General features: G+C 40.6%; 1 protein-coding gene across 5 annotated transcripts in view; it reads left to right on the top strand.

Moving 5' to 3' along the window:
* vti1a (vesicle transport through interaction with t-SNAREs 1A) overlaps positions 1-17,645 on the top strand; it is a 119,600-nt gene that overhangs the window by 17,886 nt on the left and 84,069 nt on the right. For 3 of the 5 annotated variants that reach the window (XM_056429780.1, XM_056429783.1, XM_056429782.1), the window contains exons 4-6: positions 2,901-2,978; positions 8,122-8,142; positions 14,098-14,182. In XM_056429780.1, the coding sequence (XP_056285755.1) occupies positions 2,901-2,978; positions 8,122-8,142; positions 14,098-14,182 (184 nt within the window). The remainder of the gene's footprint in view (positions 1-2,900; positions 2,979-8,121; positions 8,143-14,097; positions 14,183-17,645) is intronic. The other 2 variants (XM_056429781.1, XM_056429785.1) reach the window with 1 other exon arrangement.

Raw genomic sequence — 17,645 nt, 5'->3', positions numbered from 1 at the left:
ATATACTGTAACTAGAATACATACGTGCTGTTCCCATCTGAGATCTGCTTTCCTCACCTCAAGAGGGATCCTGTTGTCACGTAGCAATAGTTTGCTGAACACCCTAACTTATAATCAAAATCTGTTCCTGTATTAAGCAGTCAATATTGCACAGCTGTTTATGTTTTACATCAAATGGAAATGCGGTAATCACTCAGGAATCTGTTGTTTTCCTGAGGGGGAATACAAAAACTGGAGTGTATACTGTAGGTACAGGGGAAGTAGCGGCACACTTTCATTTCAATGACATTTCTATTCTTTATACTTCCCTTTGTTATCTACACTGTTCTCATTGCAGAATCGCTTCATACGTTCATCTGTAACAGACAGCTATTTAGAAAACCCCCAAATTCCCTGCATATGGTTTAAAGGCGACGTAAGCCTCAACATTCGAATCAATGCTTCTCCCAGGCTTCCTCGTCTCAATTACTGGTGAAGTCGTCTTTCCCCCAAGTTGCACTGCAGCTCTTTAAGATGAAACTCGACTTAAATGGAATATGTGGGTGTTTTCCTGGCAACAAATATGTGTCTGCCTGGTGTACAAGTGCACATGCTGCCTTCAAATTGATGCTTATTGTCTTTCTGATTTTATTCAAATCTGAAATTCCTTTTAACATCTGACAGCAGCGCAGTGACCACTTATTTACGTTAAATAATGCTGACATTACATTTTTTATAAATTTGAAATCCGCATAAAAGTTACATTTTAAAGAGACACAATATGATCACTTTTTTAGAATATATAGTTACAATGTCTGCAAAAATTGTAATAAGTAATATATATATTTATTGGATTATATATTGTATTGTAATTACAGAACTCTATTATATACATCATAACATAACTGTATATAAATAATTATATACATAACTAATAACATAACATAACAACATAACATATTAAAATAAAATCTCATTATAATAAATAATATATATATAGTTTTTGCAGACATTTTAACAGAGCAGGGGTCTCAGCTGAAAGACAACAAGCAGTAATTATTATAATATATATTTTTATATCACCTATATTTGCCTATTTGTTGTTATTTAAAGTAAATTCAAAACAATCTAATGTGATAAATGTATGGATCACACTTACCTAGTTTTTCTAAATATTTTGAACTTTGCTTTCACACAAGTGAGTATTACAAAGATTTTCACAAACTTAAAAGTGAATAACTGAGCTAACTTTATGGCACAATCACAAAACAATTGCAAAAAAAGGACAACAAGCGCATTTTGACATGCTGCTCCTGTATAATGCGTGTTGGGGTGCGGGGCGGTCCGTGCTGTCGATCCTTTCCCCACAGTGGGCGTTCTGTGGTGAGCTTAGGTCCCTGCGGTTGAGTATTGTTTGGGTGCGCTCTTTATCTAATGGGTTTTGTGGTCTGGGTCAATCAGGCCCTCCGTCTTGCCAGTAATTACTCCAGAGAACTGAACTGGCCCTCGCCATCACGATAACAACAGCCAAATCACATCAGCCATGGCTTTCCACTCCGTGTTCCAGATTATAAGGAGAGACAAATAAAACATGAAACGAATCAACTGGCTTGATTGTGATTGGTTCCAAAGTTATTTCAATCAAGAAACTTGATATCATCACTCGGGAGGTTAGAATAGTCTTTTTCAAGTTGCATTCGTGCTTCTCTTACTGAAAGGAGCATCAAAGCACTTCATGCAATAGCGACTTCAAACTTCAACCGATAATAGAAAGATACTGGGAAAGGGAAAGTGTATTTGAGGAAAAGAATGCCCCTACCAGGTAATTGGTGTTCCTTGAATGATTCTGTTACTTTGTTTTATTTATTCACAGTTGAGAACTAAGTAAATATAGAAAATAGAAAGAATTTGTGTTGAGAAAAAGGGATATTTTCATTCCTATGCTGGTGTTTGTCTTTGATTTTACCCACCTCCTGCAGCCCACCTAGAAACCCTGTCAAGGCAGTGAGAGAAAGCGAAGGAGGCTTAGTAAACACTTTCTGTGTCTGCTGCTGGTGTGTATTTAGTTTAGAGGGCATGCCAAGAGGCTGTTTTTCCACGGGTCGGGCGTCTGTAAACAAGCGGTACCACGGCAGCCCGCTCTTCGACAATTGGAGGTGGCACTCTCTGAAGTGTGTATGAAATGTGTGTGTCTGAGTGTTTGTCTTTTCTTTTTTTTCTTTTTGGACATGGCATTCCCTATTTTTCTAGCCTATCTGGAGACGGAGAGAGAGAGTTTGTGTGTGTGTGTTGTTGGAGAGAGAGAGGCAACCCCAAATCCGATGGGCCACCAATGGGTGATGAATTATTCCCTGTCTGAGTCTCAGCATTGGTGTTATCACAGAGCCTGCTCCCGCACTGGGATGACAGCGGTGACAGCCCCCAGAAAAGATTTAGCACTGACAAGTGATACTTCCTCATAATACATCTCCCTGGCCCTCTCCTCTGTCCCCTGTTCCACAATCTCTCCATGTGCACAATATGACTTTTTTTTTATCCTTCAACTTATATTTGTTTAAGTGGGCAAGGTAGTGTGGGGGGATCTTTGCTATCACTTCTGTGGCACAAGTGCAGTAGGTACAGTAGATCACCTTGGAAGGAGGCATGGGCTCAAACCCAGACATACTGGTTTTCAGTACGTGGGTTGTCGTGGTACACACACGCAGAGAGAGAGAGACGCTCACACACACACACTCACAAGCTGCATGTGTATGACTCTGTTTGTCACCAAGTTCCATTAGGGGGCTCTCGTGCTTAAGGAATGCCTGTCGTGTTCTTGCATCAACAACCATACTAAGCCATATTTCCCCACTTGTTTTCTCTTTTCCCTTTCCCTTCATTTCTCCTTTTTGTCCTTCCTCCTCATCCTCCTCCCCCTGCAGAAAAGGTCACGTATCGCCTACAGTGACGAGGTGCGCAACGAGCTCCTGGGGGATGACGCCAGCACCTCGGAGAACCAGGTGAGGTGCTAATCAGGGGCCCGAACGACAGCAGCGTGGGTGGCTGACTGGCCCCAAGGGTGAGGAGGTGGGCCCCTCATAGCGGCCATCAGGCGCCGAAGCCACAGTATTGTCACCAAGTCAGGCGGAAGCAACACTGTTTAATGCAAAGCTGGGCTGCCAGCGAGTGGGCTGAGGGCATGGGACCAGTGTCGAGGCAAAGCCAGATTGTGAACGGCGCACATGCACAAGCTTACACACACGCGCACACCGAAATACAAGCGCACTATCCCACACAAAATTAAAACCCCAAAACCCGGCCTCCTCGCTCCAACCGTCCCACAGCTGTTCTCTCGCCGGGTGTAGACTTAGGCCAATAATAGATCCTCCATCGAGGTCCACACACACACAGACACACGCACACACACGCAGAATTTCATTTCTGAATGTTGTTCTTCAGTCTTTCTTTTAACTCAAAGGGTGGCGGACCTGCACAATGCAGATACTCAAAATAACTAAGAATGCAGGTTCTCTTATTGTTAACTGATATTTAAAAAAACATTGACTGAAATATATTTGGTGCAGTACCAATGATTCTTTTACCCCGTAATACCTATTTTTACATCATTTAATATTAGCCATTAATCAAAACATTCAAATTCTATTTGACTTGTTTATGGTTTTATTCTATTAATTATCAATAATTCACATTTGGTTAATTAGCGACGATGTGTAGTTTGAATATGAGTTCAGCTTGTTGAGTTCAAGCAAATAAAGACCACATATGTGATTTCTGTTCATTGTCAGCAATGTTTGCAAAAAAATTATTCTCAGCAATCGTGAAAGTGGCAATGAAAGAAAAACAATTATCTTGAATTGTGATCTGAATTGCTTAAAATATGCCATGTTCTTTTTAACTTAAGTTGTTTTGAATAAATGTAGAACGGCATCAAAACAACGATGCATCAACGGATTCATCAAACAGCGTTTTAACGTTTGAGACACACTTACATATTGCTCAGCTGCCACTCATACGCAGCCACACTCAACTATGACCAACCGTCTTTTGACTAATTATATATTACCTTTACAATCGCCCGTCAACTTGCAGGGGTCACGGCGTCTCGAGGCACACACTGTCTCACACACTCGTATGCAAATAAATACTTTGCATGTGCACAATCAAAAAAAGAAAAAAGACACGGATGAATACTCAAATGCATATTTGCACATTTAGTCCCACAGTGCTTCATGTGAGTAGATTGAGACAATGCACAGCTCAACAAAGCTAAATAAAGTTGTCTTTTTTTCTTCTTTTTATTACATTATTACCATTTCAATGATGACTCATGAACTACACATCTTAGAAACATATATATCAAGATTCAAGATGTGTAATTGAAATGCATATTCCCCGCAAATTAGCAAGCCACAAAAGTGCCTCTGACATTTTCTGCAGAAGTTGGAAGGGTTCGCTGCCAGAAATGTCACGTTTGAGATTCTGTGGACTTCTATCACAATCCTGTCAAGGGAAAGAAAACCCTTCTTATTTCCCTTTCATAAAAGATTTATCCCCAAATATTGAAAAGTAATATTTATTAATGTAGAATGTACAAATCTATACAGCAGAACATCCCAAAAATGTGTACGTATAGAATTAATATTATGGGATGATGCATTTATATTGTCAATTGGGGTTTTATTGTTATTGTTTTTTTATTTTTTAGTCTTAATTATAATGATAAAATTATATTATTTCATGGCAAATTATTATATTCCTGATTGAAAACGATAACATGTTATTTTGATCCATTCATGAACATTATGTCCGAAAAATGTGAGGTATCAGAATGAGACATTTAACTCTTCCTAATTCTCAGTTCACATGAAAATCTAAATTCTGAAATGTTTATAAATAATATTAATTACATTGAATTAATGTTAAAGGTAGAACAAAATTATTTAGCTGAAAGCGTATTCATCTTATGGAATTTAGGCCAAATAGGCATTTTCCTTTTTAATTTTTTCCTTTCTTATTTTTCCAATTTTATTTTGTTCAAAAATATCACCGCGACTCTAAACTGGAATATGGTTAAAATATACAATATCAATTTTTGCATTTTGAAAAACAGTTTTACAGTTGGCAATTCTAATATCTGATGTGAAACGTATAACATTGTATTCCACATTATATGTAAAATACAAACACAAAGCCGGGGAAAGAATTCATGCTGGGGCCAAAAGCAAAGTAAATGGATGATATACATTTCCCCTTTTTCCTCCCAGGTGCCGTGTTTACCACATTTTTCATTTTAAAACTTGTGGAGATAATACTTGTCTTGGTCTTGCAGTGAGTGGGGAGCACTCGGAACTTCAGAGTTTTTTATCTAACGAGACGTCGGTGATAGGAGAGGGGAATAGATGGTGGGGGCCGGGGCAAGTCGGTCAATTTAATTCCTGACTATCTGAAAGAGGTCAGGATCATTTCATATAGCCCTGGCTGAGCAGATCATTACCAGTCACAAATCTGTTGGTTACATGGCAAGGATTTCTAGTTAAGTAAATAGGGAACCGGCATAAGTTCTGAAAATGGCGTATTGGCCCTGCGATAATGGCTAAAGGACGATTTAATAGAGTTCGGCATTTATTCGTTATCTGTATGCAGACAGAGACTGAATTGGCACTATCACTCGTTTTTTAAAATAATGTGGTAGGTTACCATTGCACATTTTCTCCTTCTGTTTCCTCTGCATGCAACACACGCACAAATGTTGGTGCGCACACACACACACACACACACACCCAGACGCCATACACAAAGCAGCAATTGCGCGCACGTTTTTCACACACGAACACTATACGGAATAGTTTCGATTTCAGACACAGCAGAAGGCTTGGCCACAAGAGATTGTGCTGGTTTGAGCCGGCATGGACCAGATTTTACAGGCTACAAAGGAAGCAGATTACCACTTGTATCGAATTCCTTATTGGATAAAAAAAAAAAATCTTTTGTTTGAATTTTTTTTGTGCTGATTATCATAACAGAAAAAGTGCAGCAGTGCAATTTTGAATACCGGCTGGCATCACAAAAACACAAGGCAAGGCGCTCATGCCGGAGTAATTATAACATTTACAATATTGCGTATTTACTGCTCTATATCTCTTGAGCAACGTGAGCATCGTTGGCTTTGCTAAAGAATGGATGCCAAAGAAAAATAAAGCTACACGGGAAGAAACGAGGAGGACGGCTCAACGTGCCCCTCGTATAATTTTAACAAATCCTCGGCGAGGACTTGCAATCAGTGAGGCAGCACAAATGAGCTAGAACACGTTTTGTTTGGGGCCCATTGACTGATGGCTGAGCTGGGGTGAGGGATCGCAGAATCTGCTGGTTTTTCAAGCCCCAAATAATCACATCCACAGTGTAGTTTTAAACTTTGGCTCTTCAATAATGCATTCTTGGTGGGGAGTTGCTGCTCGACTTGGAAAAGACAGTTTCCTCTCAAGTGCGTCTTGTTGCTGCCGATATTTCCAAGGGAAAGAAAAAGAAAAACATGCAATTATTCTTGTTTACCTCCCACATTATATGAACAATATTTTTATATTTGCAATAATGCGGTGAAGCGTTCTGTTTTTTTATTGGTGGGAAAACTAAAACGACACTAGAACTATTTTGAGATGCCTTTAAAAAAAAAAAAAAAAATTCCGGGGGGAGTGCAGTGACACATGCACGATTGTAATAAGTGAAGTAGTTGATATTTGTGTTTGTGTTTTATATGGTATAGATTCCTCATTAATGTATTACCATTTTGCACATTTCTTTGAGTGTGTCTACTAGCGGTGTTATATAAATAGAGAAGACAAATGTATGCAGTACAGTCCTGTTTTTTGTTAAGGATTTCTGTATAATAAGTGCAAATGTTTAATACTAGTTGTATTATACTTATTCTTGTCAAAAGAGCTGTCAGAAGGAGCTGGTGTTTCAGTTTCTGAGTGTCTGACCAGCAGTATTTTGTTTTTTTTAAACATTAAAAGCAATTAAGTTTTTAATTCAAATCTAAGAACTCCAATGTTATATTATACACAATTATTCCAGGCTCACAAAATTCAAATAAACAGAACAAGTAACAGTGGCCCTGAGCCTCTACTCAGATCTCCTAATCTTGAATGTTGGTCAAGAAATGTGGATAAAAAAGAGAAAAGCCGTCTCGAAAAGGCTCGCAAAGAAATGTGTCCTTCCCCCTTTTTTTCTGCCAGGCGTGTTGCTTTCCCACGATAAGCCTCAGCCTTTGCTCTCCTTCTGCAGCGCTCGCCTAAGAACAGGCTGGGGAAGCAACCTTTTTAATTGTGATTAGGCATAATTAATGGCAAATGGGTTTATTTCCCCTCCCTCAAATGTCTGATTCATTATCAGAGATGCAAGGTTTTTGCCAGAACTGGGGATGGGAATAGCATTTCTAATTTACTTCACTTTAAATTTCCTATTCTCTGTCATCAAAAATGTATAGCTATGCTAAGATTCATTTTTCATGATCTGTGGCTGTCCCAATAATACGCTGCACTGTGTGTCTACACAGCGGTGGCCTCGCATGGCTTTCCATACATATTCCAAATGCACTTTCACTGTAACCGTAAACTGCATGAAATATCGACAGGATATCGGCGTCGATAAACAGCGGCTCGGCATTTCTCCAACTCGGCTCCGAAGGCCACGCATTTCTTTTTTAATCTTTTTTTCCCCAGAGAATTCAGCAAAATGACAGATACAGTTTAAAATGTTGAGGAGGAATGTAACCGTGCTGACTATATTTTACTCGCTTCCTTTCTCCTTTCTCTTGCTATATCAACTTCTGCGATGTGACGTCCTTGATAATGTTAGTTGATATTGCAAGTCGAGCGATCCGTTCTCGCTCTTGTTTAATGTGACGGCGCCAGGACTTGATCTCTGTTTGTTCAAAACAGTCAGCCCGAGCGGCGTGTTTATCTCCGTTTAATGTGCTTGTCTTATGATTTCCGAACGCTAAACATTCAAACGGATGAATCGTCGAGGTTAATTCTGCCACGTGACTTCATCTCCTTCCTGCCATGTTTCTTTTTCTTTTTAAAAACCTCTCCTTCACGCTCTCCATCTTTCTCTCTTCTCCCCTTTGCTCTCACGATGCAGTTGATAAAGTTACGTGAAGAGGTAAGTGCTTCTCTGCTCCAACATTTACATTCCCGCTTCCCCACTGACATTTCAACTTGCTCTCCTCCCTCCGGTGGGAAACGTAACGCAGCTCATTTGGACACTTGATTGAACCGCCAAAGATAATGAACTTTCTCGACTTTCTCCAGTTACCCCAAATACGATAAAGTGAAGATGAGATATTGTTTCTGATACAACTTTATAAAGGCAAATACTGGGCAACATAGATAAACTCGGAGTATCTTCGGTAATTTGGTCCCTTTCAGTTCAGATCTTGATCAACTTTTTAGTTTCAAGAGGGATGGGCTGCTTGTGAGATTTCCTTTCCCTTCATTTTCTGAAAATGGAGCCACATAAGTTGCTTTCTGCCTTGTTTATAATAATAAATTGAATTGATGTTATTGTTAGTGATATAATGTGTTTAAATGTTGTGCTGTACATGACAGGGAGTATGGTTGTTTTTCTGTCACCATTGCATTAACATCACCACCATTGAACTCTGTTCATGATTTCTCTGTGTTTTCTTTAAGTTTCTAATGAAACTGTCACTCAAAATGTACATATGTTCAAACGACAAAAATGAAAACTGTCAGGTACTTTTATTTGCCGGCTTCTAGATCATGTTTAACATCATTTTTGTTCATCAGATGAAGTTTGTGACGATACAAAGCCAGCAGACACAAACACCAGGTATCATGTTTCTTTTAAGGCTGAAACTTCAACTCTAAACATCATTTAGATAAGTGATCTACCAACCATCTAAACAAATGCCTAATTATTGATTCAGTTGTCAGAAAAGTGGGTTTATGAAGTTGAGACTGTCAGTTTAGAGAAGGTGCATTTTCCCTGTAATTGAGGCATATGTAATTGTTTGACTGTTTCTGTAGTTTGCATTATATTGCTGGTCCTTTTGAAGTGTAGTTTAGTTCCAGTATGTTGGTAAATGTGCCTTTTGAGTAAGACTATGATCAAAAGATTCAATTCCTATCCAAGGCTCACCATTCACACCTATCCATAATTTAGAGCACCAACCTGGCCTATAGATGCCATGTTATCCCACTTTTTTCCCTTTTATTTAGCTGTACTTTTGTTTCCCCTTCTTCTTCTTCTTCCCACCTTTTTGTGCATTTCTTCCTCGCCTGAGGGTCAGAAGACAGCTTGTGTTACCTCACCTGTCCACCCCTCGTGGAACGGACCGATCTGTGTAATCGGGCTTGATTCTGCGCCCTCTTCTCCATCGCAGGCTTTTTACCCCTCTGCTCTTCCTGCATCTGAATCAAAGGCTGGCACAGCTTATACACACTTAAGCCTTGCTTTAAAAACTATACTTTTTTTTCTTCTTCAGCTGCAAAACATGTTTAAATATTTAGCACCCATATTCACAGCTGTTTGACACTTGTAATTCCTCGTCTTACAAGTCCCAAACAAACGGCACAGAAGATCACACAGTCAGTCTGAATCACAGCTGTCATCATTATTCACTTTGACTCTCCCCCACCCTTATTGAAATAATAAGGAAATCATCTGAACTTTGGAAAATGGTGATCGTAACCGCCTGTGTTTGATATTGGAAAAAAGGCAGGAGAGCGAAAGAAGAGGGGAGAGATTTCTTTTGAGCTACAGCTGCATTGTTCTGGGGCTCCCTGTTAATAACTTACAACTGAAGAGTGTTTCTCGACGCAAAAAAGCACAACAAAAAAACACCATCTTTGTTCAAAATGTAGGTGTCAGATGAAAAGGCATACATGCATCGGCAGAAACGGTGGTGGTGGTGGTGGGGTGCACTCAGACATGCAAACTCTTTATCATATATTTAAATCTTTTGCCAGAAGGCGCTCCATGAGACCATCAGATAGGATGTTGATGGCTTCCTTAGTTTCAAGGTAATTAATCTGAATTCTAAACCAGCATTTGGATTCCGAGTAGGCGTTGGTGGAGGTGTTCTGAAGTGCAGAGGTCGAGCCTTGATATGGGATGTTGTCGCACAGCTGGGGCTGGAAGCCACTTTACATTTCCTTCGCCAAAATGCTGACAGGCATGTCTGGCATTGGTTGTTGTGTGAGATTTGAATATTGGAACAATATGGCTTTTCTGGGGAATAAGGGTCACCTCATTTACGTTTGTAGAAATAATCTGAAAACTGTGACAATGTAGGATAGGGTGTTTTAGTTTTCATTGTACATGTTCCTTTTCATTATTTCCCATGCTCCCGTTCTGTGTCCATGGCTGGATTGTCTCATTGTTAGGGCCATCACAGTGGGCCATGACTGGATTCTTAGTGGCTGAACTCTCACCCTTTCCTTCAGGTTCTGTCACCATCAAACCGGGGGCACATTATTCTAATGATCACACACACACACATATACACCGCCACTACCCCAGCACCCCCCTCTCCCACCTCACACACCCCATCCACCCACACTCGCCCTCCCCTCCCCCCGGCCCTAAAAGAAGACAGAACGATAAAGAGAGGGAGAGAGAGAGAGAGAGATTCAGGAGGAGAACGCTTTGAAGTGGCTTTTCCATCGCAGTGAGTCCGCCGGCCGTCTCCCCGAGACGTGTCACCTTTGCCGTGAGGGAATAGGAAAATCACGTTTCGAATGGTAATGATAACATACTAATCACTTGAGCTCTTTGAAGAACCCGGGGAGTGCGCTATACTCTGTCAGTATCCCCGGCTGCCTCCTGCTCCCAGGCACACACAGGCACTGCAGCCACGGTCTAGGTGTATACGCTTAAGCATTGCATGTCAATACGTCCCCTCTGATCCGTCGGCTCATTATAGCCCGAGCTCGCAATCCATTTTCTCCCACGAGCACGCCGCCACCATCTCTGCCGGCGCCGCTACAACTTCCACACCCGTGTAACCCCTCCCTGAAAGCCCCCCAAACAACACAGCGCACCTTGCATCCCGTCCCGCTCACCGTCTCCTTATCGCTTTCCTCCTGCCAGCAGCCCATTTTTACCACCGATCCACCCACCCACCCGTTCTCCTATCCCTCCATTCTCCCCCTGCCCTCCCTTTAACTATTGAGAAGTATCTCTGCAATTTTAAATGACATCTGTCAGCAGTGCGAAGAAAAGGGAAGCGAGGGAAAGAAAGGAGTTCAGTGGGAGTTTTCTCCTCCCTGCTCTTTTCCCTTTCCTCTTATTGTCAAACTTTGAAAAGTGTGTCGTTGACTTTTCTTCTTTTTTTCTTTTCTTCCCTCCACGTTTTTCATTTCCTCTGAGTGATTAGCTGGTACACATTTTGACAGCCAAACCAAAACTAGAGACTTCACTTCTCCCCCTGTCCCCATCGCTCATTTGATGGGCATAAACCCTCGTCAGAGAGGAGACTGTCATTCGTCGGGTTGTTTTTGAGTGTCAAATATGTAACATCTGATCAGTTTCTTAGCATATTAGAAAGGCGATCAAAAACAACCACATTGGAGTAAACATTCAAGCCTTCCATGTTTGTGCTCTTTATAATCCTCTCTTCTGAATTCAGTCTGATTTTAATCAAAGCTAGGGCACTGCAGTGGACAACATGGGGCTGTAGATGTTGTTTGAAGCTATGTGTGTGTGTTGGATAGGTGCTTGCAACTCTGCACTAAACAACCACCGATCAATAGACTTTATTGAGATTACACTGTGGCTCTGCCTGAGAAGATCGATTGAACTATGGCTTTGACTTCCCTTTTAAGGTTATACACAAAACGTAAAACTTAGATTTTTAATTTCTATTGCTGAACTTTTGTAAAAAGGTGAAAGTAGTCAAGTCTATTGCAACCAATCGGCAAAATATCAGTTTAGTCTATATTTGAAATCGGCTCGAAGCAACCGCGATGGTGAAATGGTGTGCTTGCTCTGAACTTCAATATCATTTTGAAGCATTGTTTGAAACAAAGAATGATCAAACGGATGCTCCCATGATTAAGCTCCTTGTGATACAGTGCAGCAGACTCTTTTAATGAGAGTTGTAGTTTATCAGATCTTGGGGATTGTATTAAAAACATACAAAGTCAGAAACACAGAAACAAACCTAAAGGGCAACGTCTGTATTTTTCAACCATTGTTTCAACAATGTGGAAGTGACTTTGTTAGACACAATGACAAACTCATCAGGATCCGGCGAAAAGGTTTGCATTCCATAATGTTGTCAGATACTTACAATAACAACCTGAGGCAGCCAGGGGCAAAAATAAGCACTTTTAGCATTGAAGGGAAGGAATCGCCACGATGACATTGCAGCCCCTTTGAGCGGCGACCGTCTGCAGCTTTCTTTCTCGAAACCGGACCAATTGCTATCCCCATTAATCCCTTCCACACACCGTGTTGAAAAATACAGAAGTTACCCTCTGATGCCTTACAACTGTCATGTTTTCCCAATGACAGTTACAGGTTGTGGGGAACTCACAATTTCGTGGGGTAAAACATTTGTGAGGGGGAGGGGAACCTGCATGGGGAATTTGTGTTGATAAATGATCTATTATTGACATTTATGCAGTATATTGCAACCACAACCAACATTTCAGTCATAATTAGGAATCCTCTATTGTCCAATTAGTGAAAACAATGTATTGTAGTTAACAGTAACTGAGATAAACATTTTGGATACCTTCATCGTGACAGTGGAAAGGATTATGTTCAAACCAAATGGGAAGCCATTAAGTCAAGTAACCTCAACTAATCTCTCACTCCTGGAAACTCTTTGTACAACTAACTACTGAACAATACTAATTGTCAGAAATATACTAATATGCATTGTTGTCAGTATAAGCTTTAGTGTAAATGTAGCATTGGTTCCTCCTTATTTATTTTTATCTGGATAGAAAGAAACTGAACTGAACTCAAAAGTTTAAGTAAATATGAAATATTGTTCCTATTCCTTTTTCTATGGAACTGCACGTTTATATATTATTAAATACGTTAATACTTAATAATTGGATCGGTGAACATTATGAAATATCAACATAATGGTAGATTTGTGTGTTTAAGACCACCTAGTGTTGGGTGGAACTCAAGGCCCTCAGTCACAGATCAGATATTTGTTGTTTGCTCGTCAGACATGAAACTAAATAGAAACCAAAACCACTGGTTCTCTGGTATCTAAGAAACTGCCATCAATGTATATGTCTACACATTATATTAGAGCTCTTCCTAACACCTTGATACTCAAACATCCACTTTGAAAAAAAGTATTTAATTATTTATGAAACACATTTTTCTTGATATGCTCTCTGAGCTCCATGCTTTCAATGGGCAGCCTTGTCAATTGTTGATGGCTGTGAGTAAAGCGAGGGGGGATGCAGCAACTCACACGTCATGAATTGCGGTATTTGTCCACTAATGTGGATAAACAAGAAGGAGAAAATACATTTGATGGTTTTCTTTAAGAATTATTACATTTGACATCTATAGTGATGTTTCTTAACATTTATAACATTGATGGGTAGTTATTGTTAGTATTATTAATCAAGCATTTGTGCATTTTATTTGTTGCATTACGCACAGTTGAGGAGATAAAGGTTGAATTCTGTTTTACATTTTTCCTTTTGTTAAAAACTCTCACCTGGACTGAATTTTCTTTAACTGGAAAGCTTCAAATTAAATTGTACTGCTTCATTAATTTGCTCCGCCTCCCTGCCTAAACTTTCCTCTGTTTGCAGCTGAAGGCTGAGGAACAACACGCCTCAAAGTCCTTCTTGGGTTTTATGTCCAAGATGAGGCAGCAGCACCTCTTACATTGTCAGCCTCAACATGCATACGCTTGATATTCCATCAGCATAGAACACATTGTCATCCATGAAGGTTATTGCCAAGCTGTATTATGTTGTTGCTGTGGATGTGTTCTGTCTGCTTTAGGTGACACTGTCCACGTGTTTCTTTGAAATGGGTCCCCGCCCTCTCAATCAATTCTTTTTGTGTTTGTTTCTCTGGCTTCATTTATTTTTGTGTCTCCATGTGTTGCAGAGAGCGCATCTGTTGGACAACACAGAGAAGCTGGAAAGGTCATCCCGGAGACTGGAGGCCGGCTACCAGATAGCAGTAGAAACCGGTACGTCGCCTGTTTTGGATTGGGTTAGGAAGGAGTCGGGGGGGTAGTTGGGAGGGGAGTCAAGATAGTGGTGGGGACGAGTGAGCGACAGCTAATTGTCTTGCTCATATGCGAGGTGGGTGGATGTGTGTGTTTGTGTGTGTTGGCTGGGGTGGGTGAAAAAAAACCTCTTTCCTTGACGCCTGATGACATTTTCAGGAGCACATCAAAGGCGAGCCAGGGAGGGAGAGAGAGATGTACAGGCAACAGATCGAGTGCCGCCTTTTCTTGCTCTGCTCCCGAAGAAAATGTGTTCGCTACGGCTGTGTGTGTGTGTTGTGTATGTGTGTGTGTGTTGGTTGAGCGAATGTGTTTTTATTTTTTCCTCAAACAGACAGGGGGGGGGGGGGGGTCTATGAAAATAAACAACGTCAGCGTTCCTCCTGAAGTTCTTAATTCAGGAGTGCAGAGGGAAGACAAAACACATATCACATCCTAAATAACCCATCCCCAAAAAATAAAACACACACGTACACAAAGTCCTTTTTTCCTCATTATCAAGGATGTTTTTAATCTTAAAATAGGAAAAAAAAGCTCATTGGGTTCTTAAATAGATTTAACCAGTTCGCATATTTTTTTCTTCTCCCTGTCTTCCTTCCTGACAGTCACCCCAGTATTGAGGCACAGTGTATTCCTCAGAGATGTATCAAAGCTCATTCTTGGAAGTATCAACCGGCTTTCTGTGGCTTCCGTTGTAGTTTTGAAAAAGTTTGTCAATTTACACTATAATCGCGGGGTGGCTGGCGTGTGCGACATCGACAGATTTAATAATTCAAGTCAAGGAAGCTTCGCACGCAGACCACCAGCTTTTGATGTTCTCCGTAACTTGCATTCACAAATTCACAAATACAATCTGCACCCTCTGCTTAAAAGTGTCGATTGAAACGGCTCTGATGATTCAAGATTCAAGATTCAAGATGTTTTATTTGTCACATACACACACAGGGTGTGCAGTGAAAGTGTGGCACTCGGCAGCAGGAATGTGCAAGGGCAACAAGTACACACTATTTACAAATAAAAAACAACACAATATTTACAGTAAGTGTGTGTGTGTGTGCCGTCGTCTGAGCTTCTTGACTGCGTCAAATTAAGCGACAGCCGACAGATATTTTTAAAATTCGACCCAGTTGTATCTTTCGCTCGAGCGTCTCATTTTTCGATGTTTTTCCTCGCAGCTCGGTCGGTGTTAAAAGAAGTGGGCCGTGGCTTCGCGGTGTTCAGAACCTCCCGGGCCCGGCGGTTTCTCTTCCCGTGGTCGGCCACATGCCCCTTGACCCCGTTCCACCGGTGGCCCTCTCATCCACTGTGTGTGCAGCTACTAAGAACAATGCTCGTTTATCCCGCCTTGGTCCCCACACACTTGGCTTGGTCCACAGCAGCTGGGGGTGCGTTTGTGGTTTGCTGGGGAAGCTTCGCCCCACGTCTTTAATCCATGACCCCTTCCTTTACTCCGCTGTCGATACCAACCCTCCGCTCAGATGCACAACCTGAAATGGCAATGGCTCCGGGTCAAACCGGGAATACATCTGCACAAAAAACATAGACACACGGGGAATATGCTCTCCTCCACCAGACTAATTACTATATATGCCACGCTCTCTAATTCAGCAAACACGCTGGGCACAAACCTCAGGTAGCCATGTTTACCCTCTGGTTCATGAGATCTGACATGGTTCAGTGTGGTCTGTTAATTTAGGGTTGTTCACCCATCTCTTATTATATGTTTACACTTGTGGTCCCACAACAGAAGATCGCAACACTTCCAAGACATCCTTTATGAAATACTGCACTATTTAGATCAGAGTCCTGCCATAGTTCTTAGTGTATTTAGACACAGGGTACTAATGATTTGTCTTTTTGCAAACGCTTAACTGTTTATTTCCATAGACCAATAAAAGCTCAATTTATTGTAGTTTGTTCTCTTCCACATCAATACATACAAAATAATGATATAAAACAGCTCAAGAAGTGCTCCACGCTTTCTTCGTGCACATGGCATTTGCAATAGTTGAGGAATATGCTTTAGAGTTTTTAAACGCAGAGGTATTGCATCCACGGACGCTAAACACAAATAATTAGAGCATCAAGTGTTTCTCCAATCAGACACTCTCTAGTCATATTGCAAATTATTTTCTCGCCGCAAAACCTCAACGCTTCCCAGACATCTAAGATGTACTTTTTACGGATTTTACGGATGCTAAACGTAGTTTAGCATCGTTATTTTTCCAGTAATTCAAAGTTGCATTCTCCATCGACAATGACATCGTCACCCTTTGGAACTGTAATTGACCAATGGGGGAAGTGGAACGAAAAGACATTTTATTTCAAAGAGATAGATCCTGAACAAAGAAATGGCGTAGAAACTCAGCGTTGCCCCCTTTTCTTTTTAGCGTTGACTCTTAATGACCAGGAACAAGAAAGCCAAGATGCTTCTAGGTCACATTTAAGGGAGAAAAAGAGTTCTCCTGCTACTGAGAAAAGATACATCTTCACACAGTACCATTTTTTAAGATTTCAGCATTTTTTCCCCCCGACCATTCTCAATGTCTCCCGTGTATCTAGCGAAACAAAGGCCTGCCAAAAGCAGTGAGAGCCCTCAGAGGGATATAGAGGAGACTCTTTGGACACGCAGAGCTATTTACCACACGCACCCTCAAGAACCAGGGTCCTCTGTTTGTCTCATAAATAAAGTATAGAACTTCATTAGTGACTTAAAAGCCCAGGCCTAGCAACAAGCAGACGTGGGGGCTAGCCCAGTTAAAGAGGGCCCTAAATAAAGAGGGAGGGCATGCAGTTAGCCAATTTAAAGACATTTGAGTCAGAGGCATTTGAAATGCCCAAAAGTGGAGGCTTGACAGATGTTGAATCAAAGACATGCCAGATTTGAGTCCTTCCCTCCACAGTTGAAAAGATTTTTGAATGATTTATGATTGCTTGTTTAGAAATAGATAGCATGTCAGATAAGTTGCAATGATTAGCTGCTCCACGTTTTTGATTATTATTCATTGAAGGAAAGAGAGTTACATACTGTTCGACAGTTCATACAAGACTTGGCAAAAATATGCTCCATCAACAACTCCTGCTGAATTTTCCAGTTCTGTTAATAAAAATCCACTGCTTTGTGAACCGGCATCACTCTAATAATCAAATTGCTTTCAATTACTTTTGCTTTATTTTAGCTTTGGTTGATGGTGCTGTAAATGCACATTTTAGGACATTATATAATAATATTAATAATAATATTAAAAAGCATAATAATAATCAACTTAAATGATGGGTGTTAGCAGACATTTATTTATGTGTGCTTGAAGCTTCTGCAATGACTAATGCATGTTTGAGGCATTTCTAAATGATTTGTGATTAAAAAAAAAACAATTATTATGAATGGATGCTTCTTAGAGGCAATTTTTTTAATATTATTTGA

The sequence above is a fragment of the Pseudoliparis swirei genome, chromosome 13 (genome assembly GCF_029220125.1).
Source record: "Pseudoliparis swirei isolate HS2019 ecotype Mariana Trench chromosome 13, NWPU_hadal_v1, whole genome shotgun sequence".
In the NCBI taxonomy this organism is placed as follows: Eukaryota; Metazoa; Chordata; class Actinopteri; order Perciformes; family Liparidae; genus Pseudoliparis; species Pseudoliparis swirei.
The sequence above is the reverse complement of the archived record's forward strand: the minus strand, read 5'-3'. Positions and strand labels throughout refer to the sequence as shown.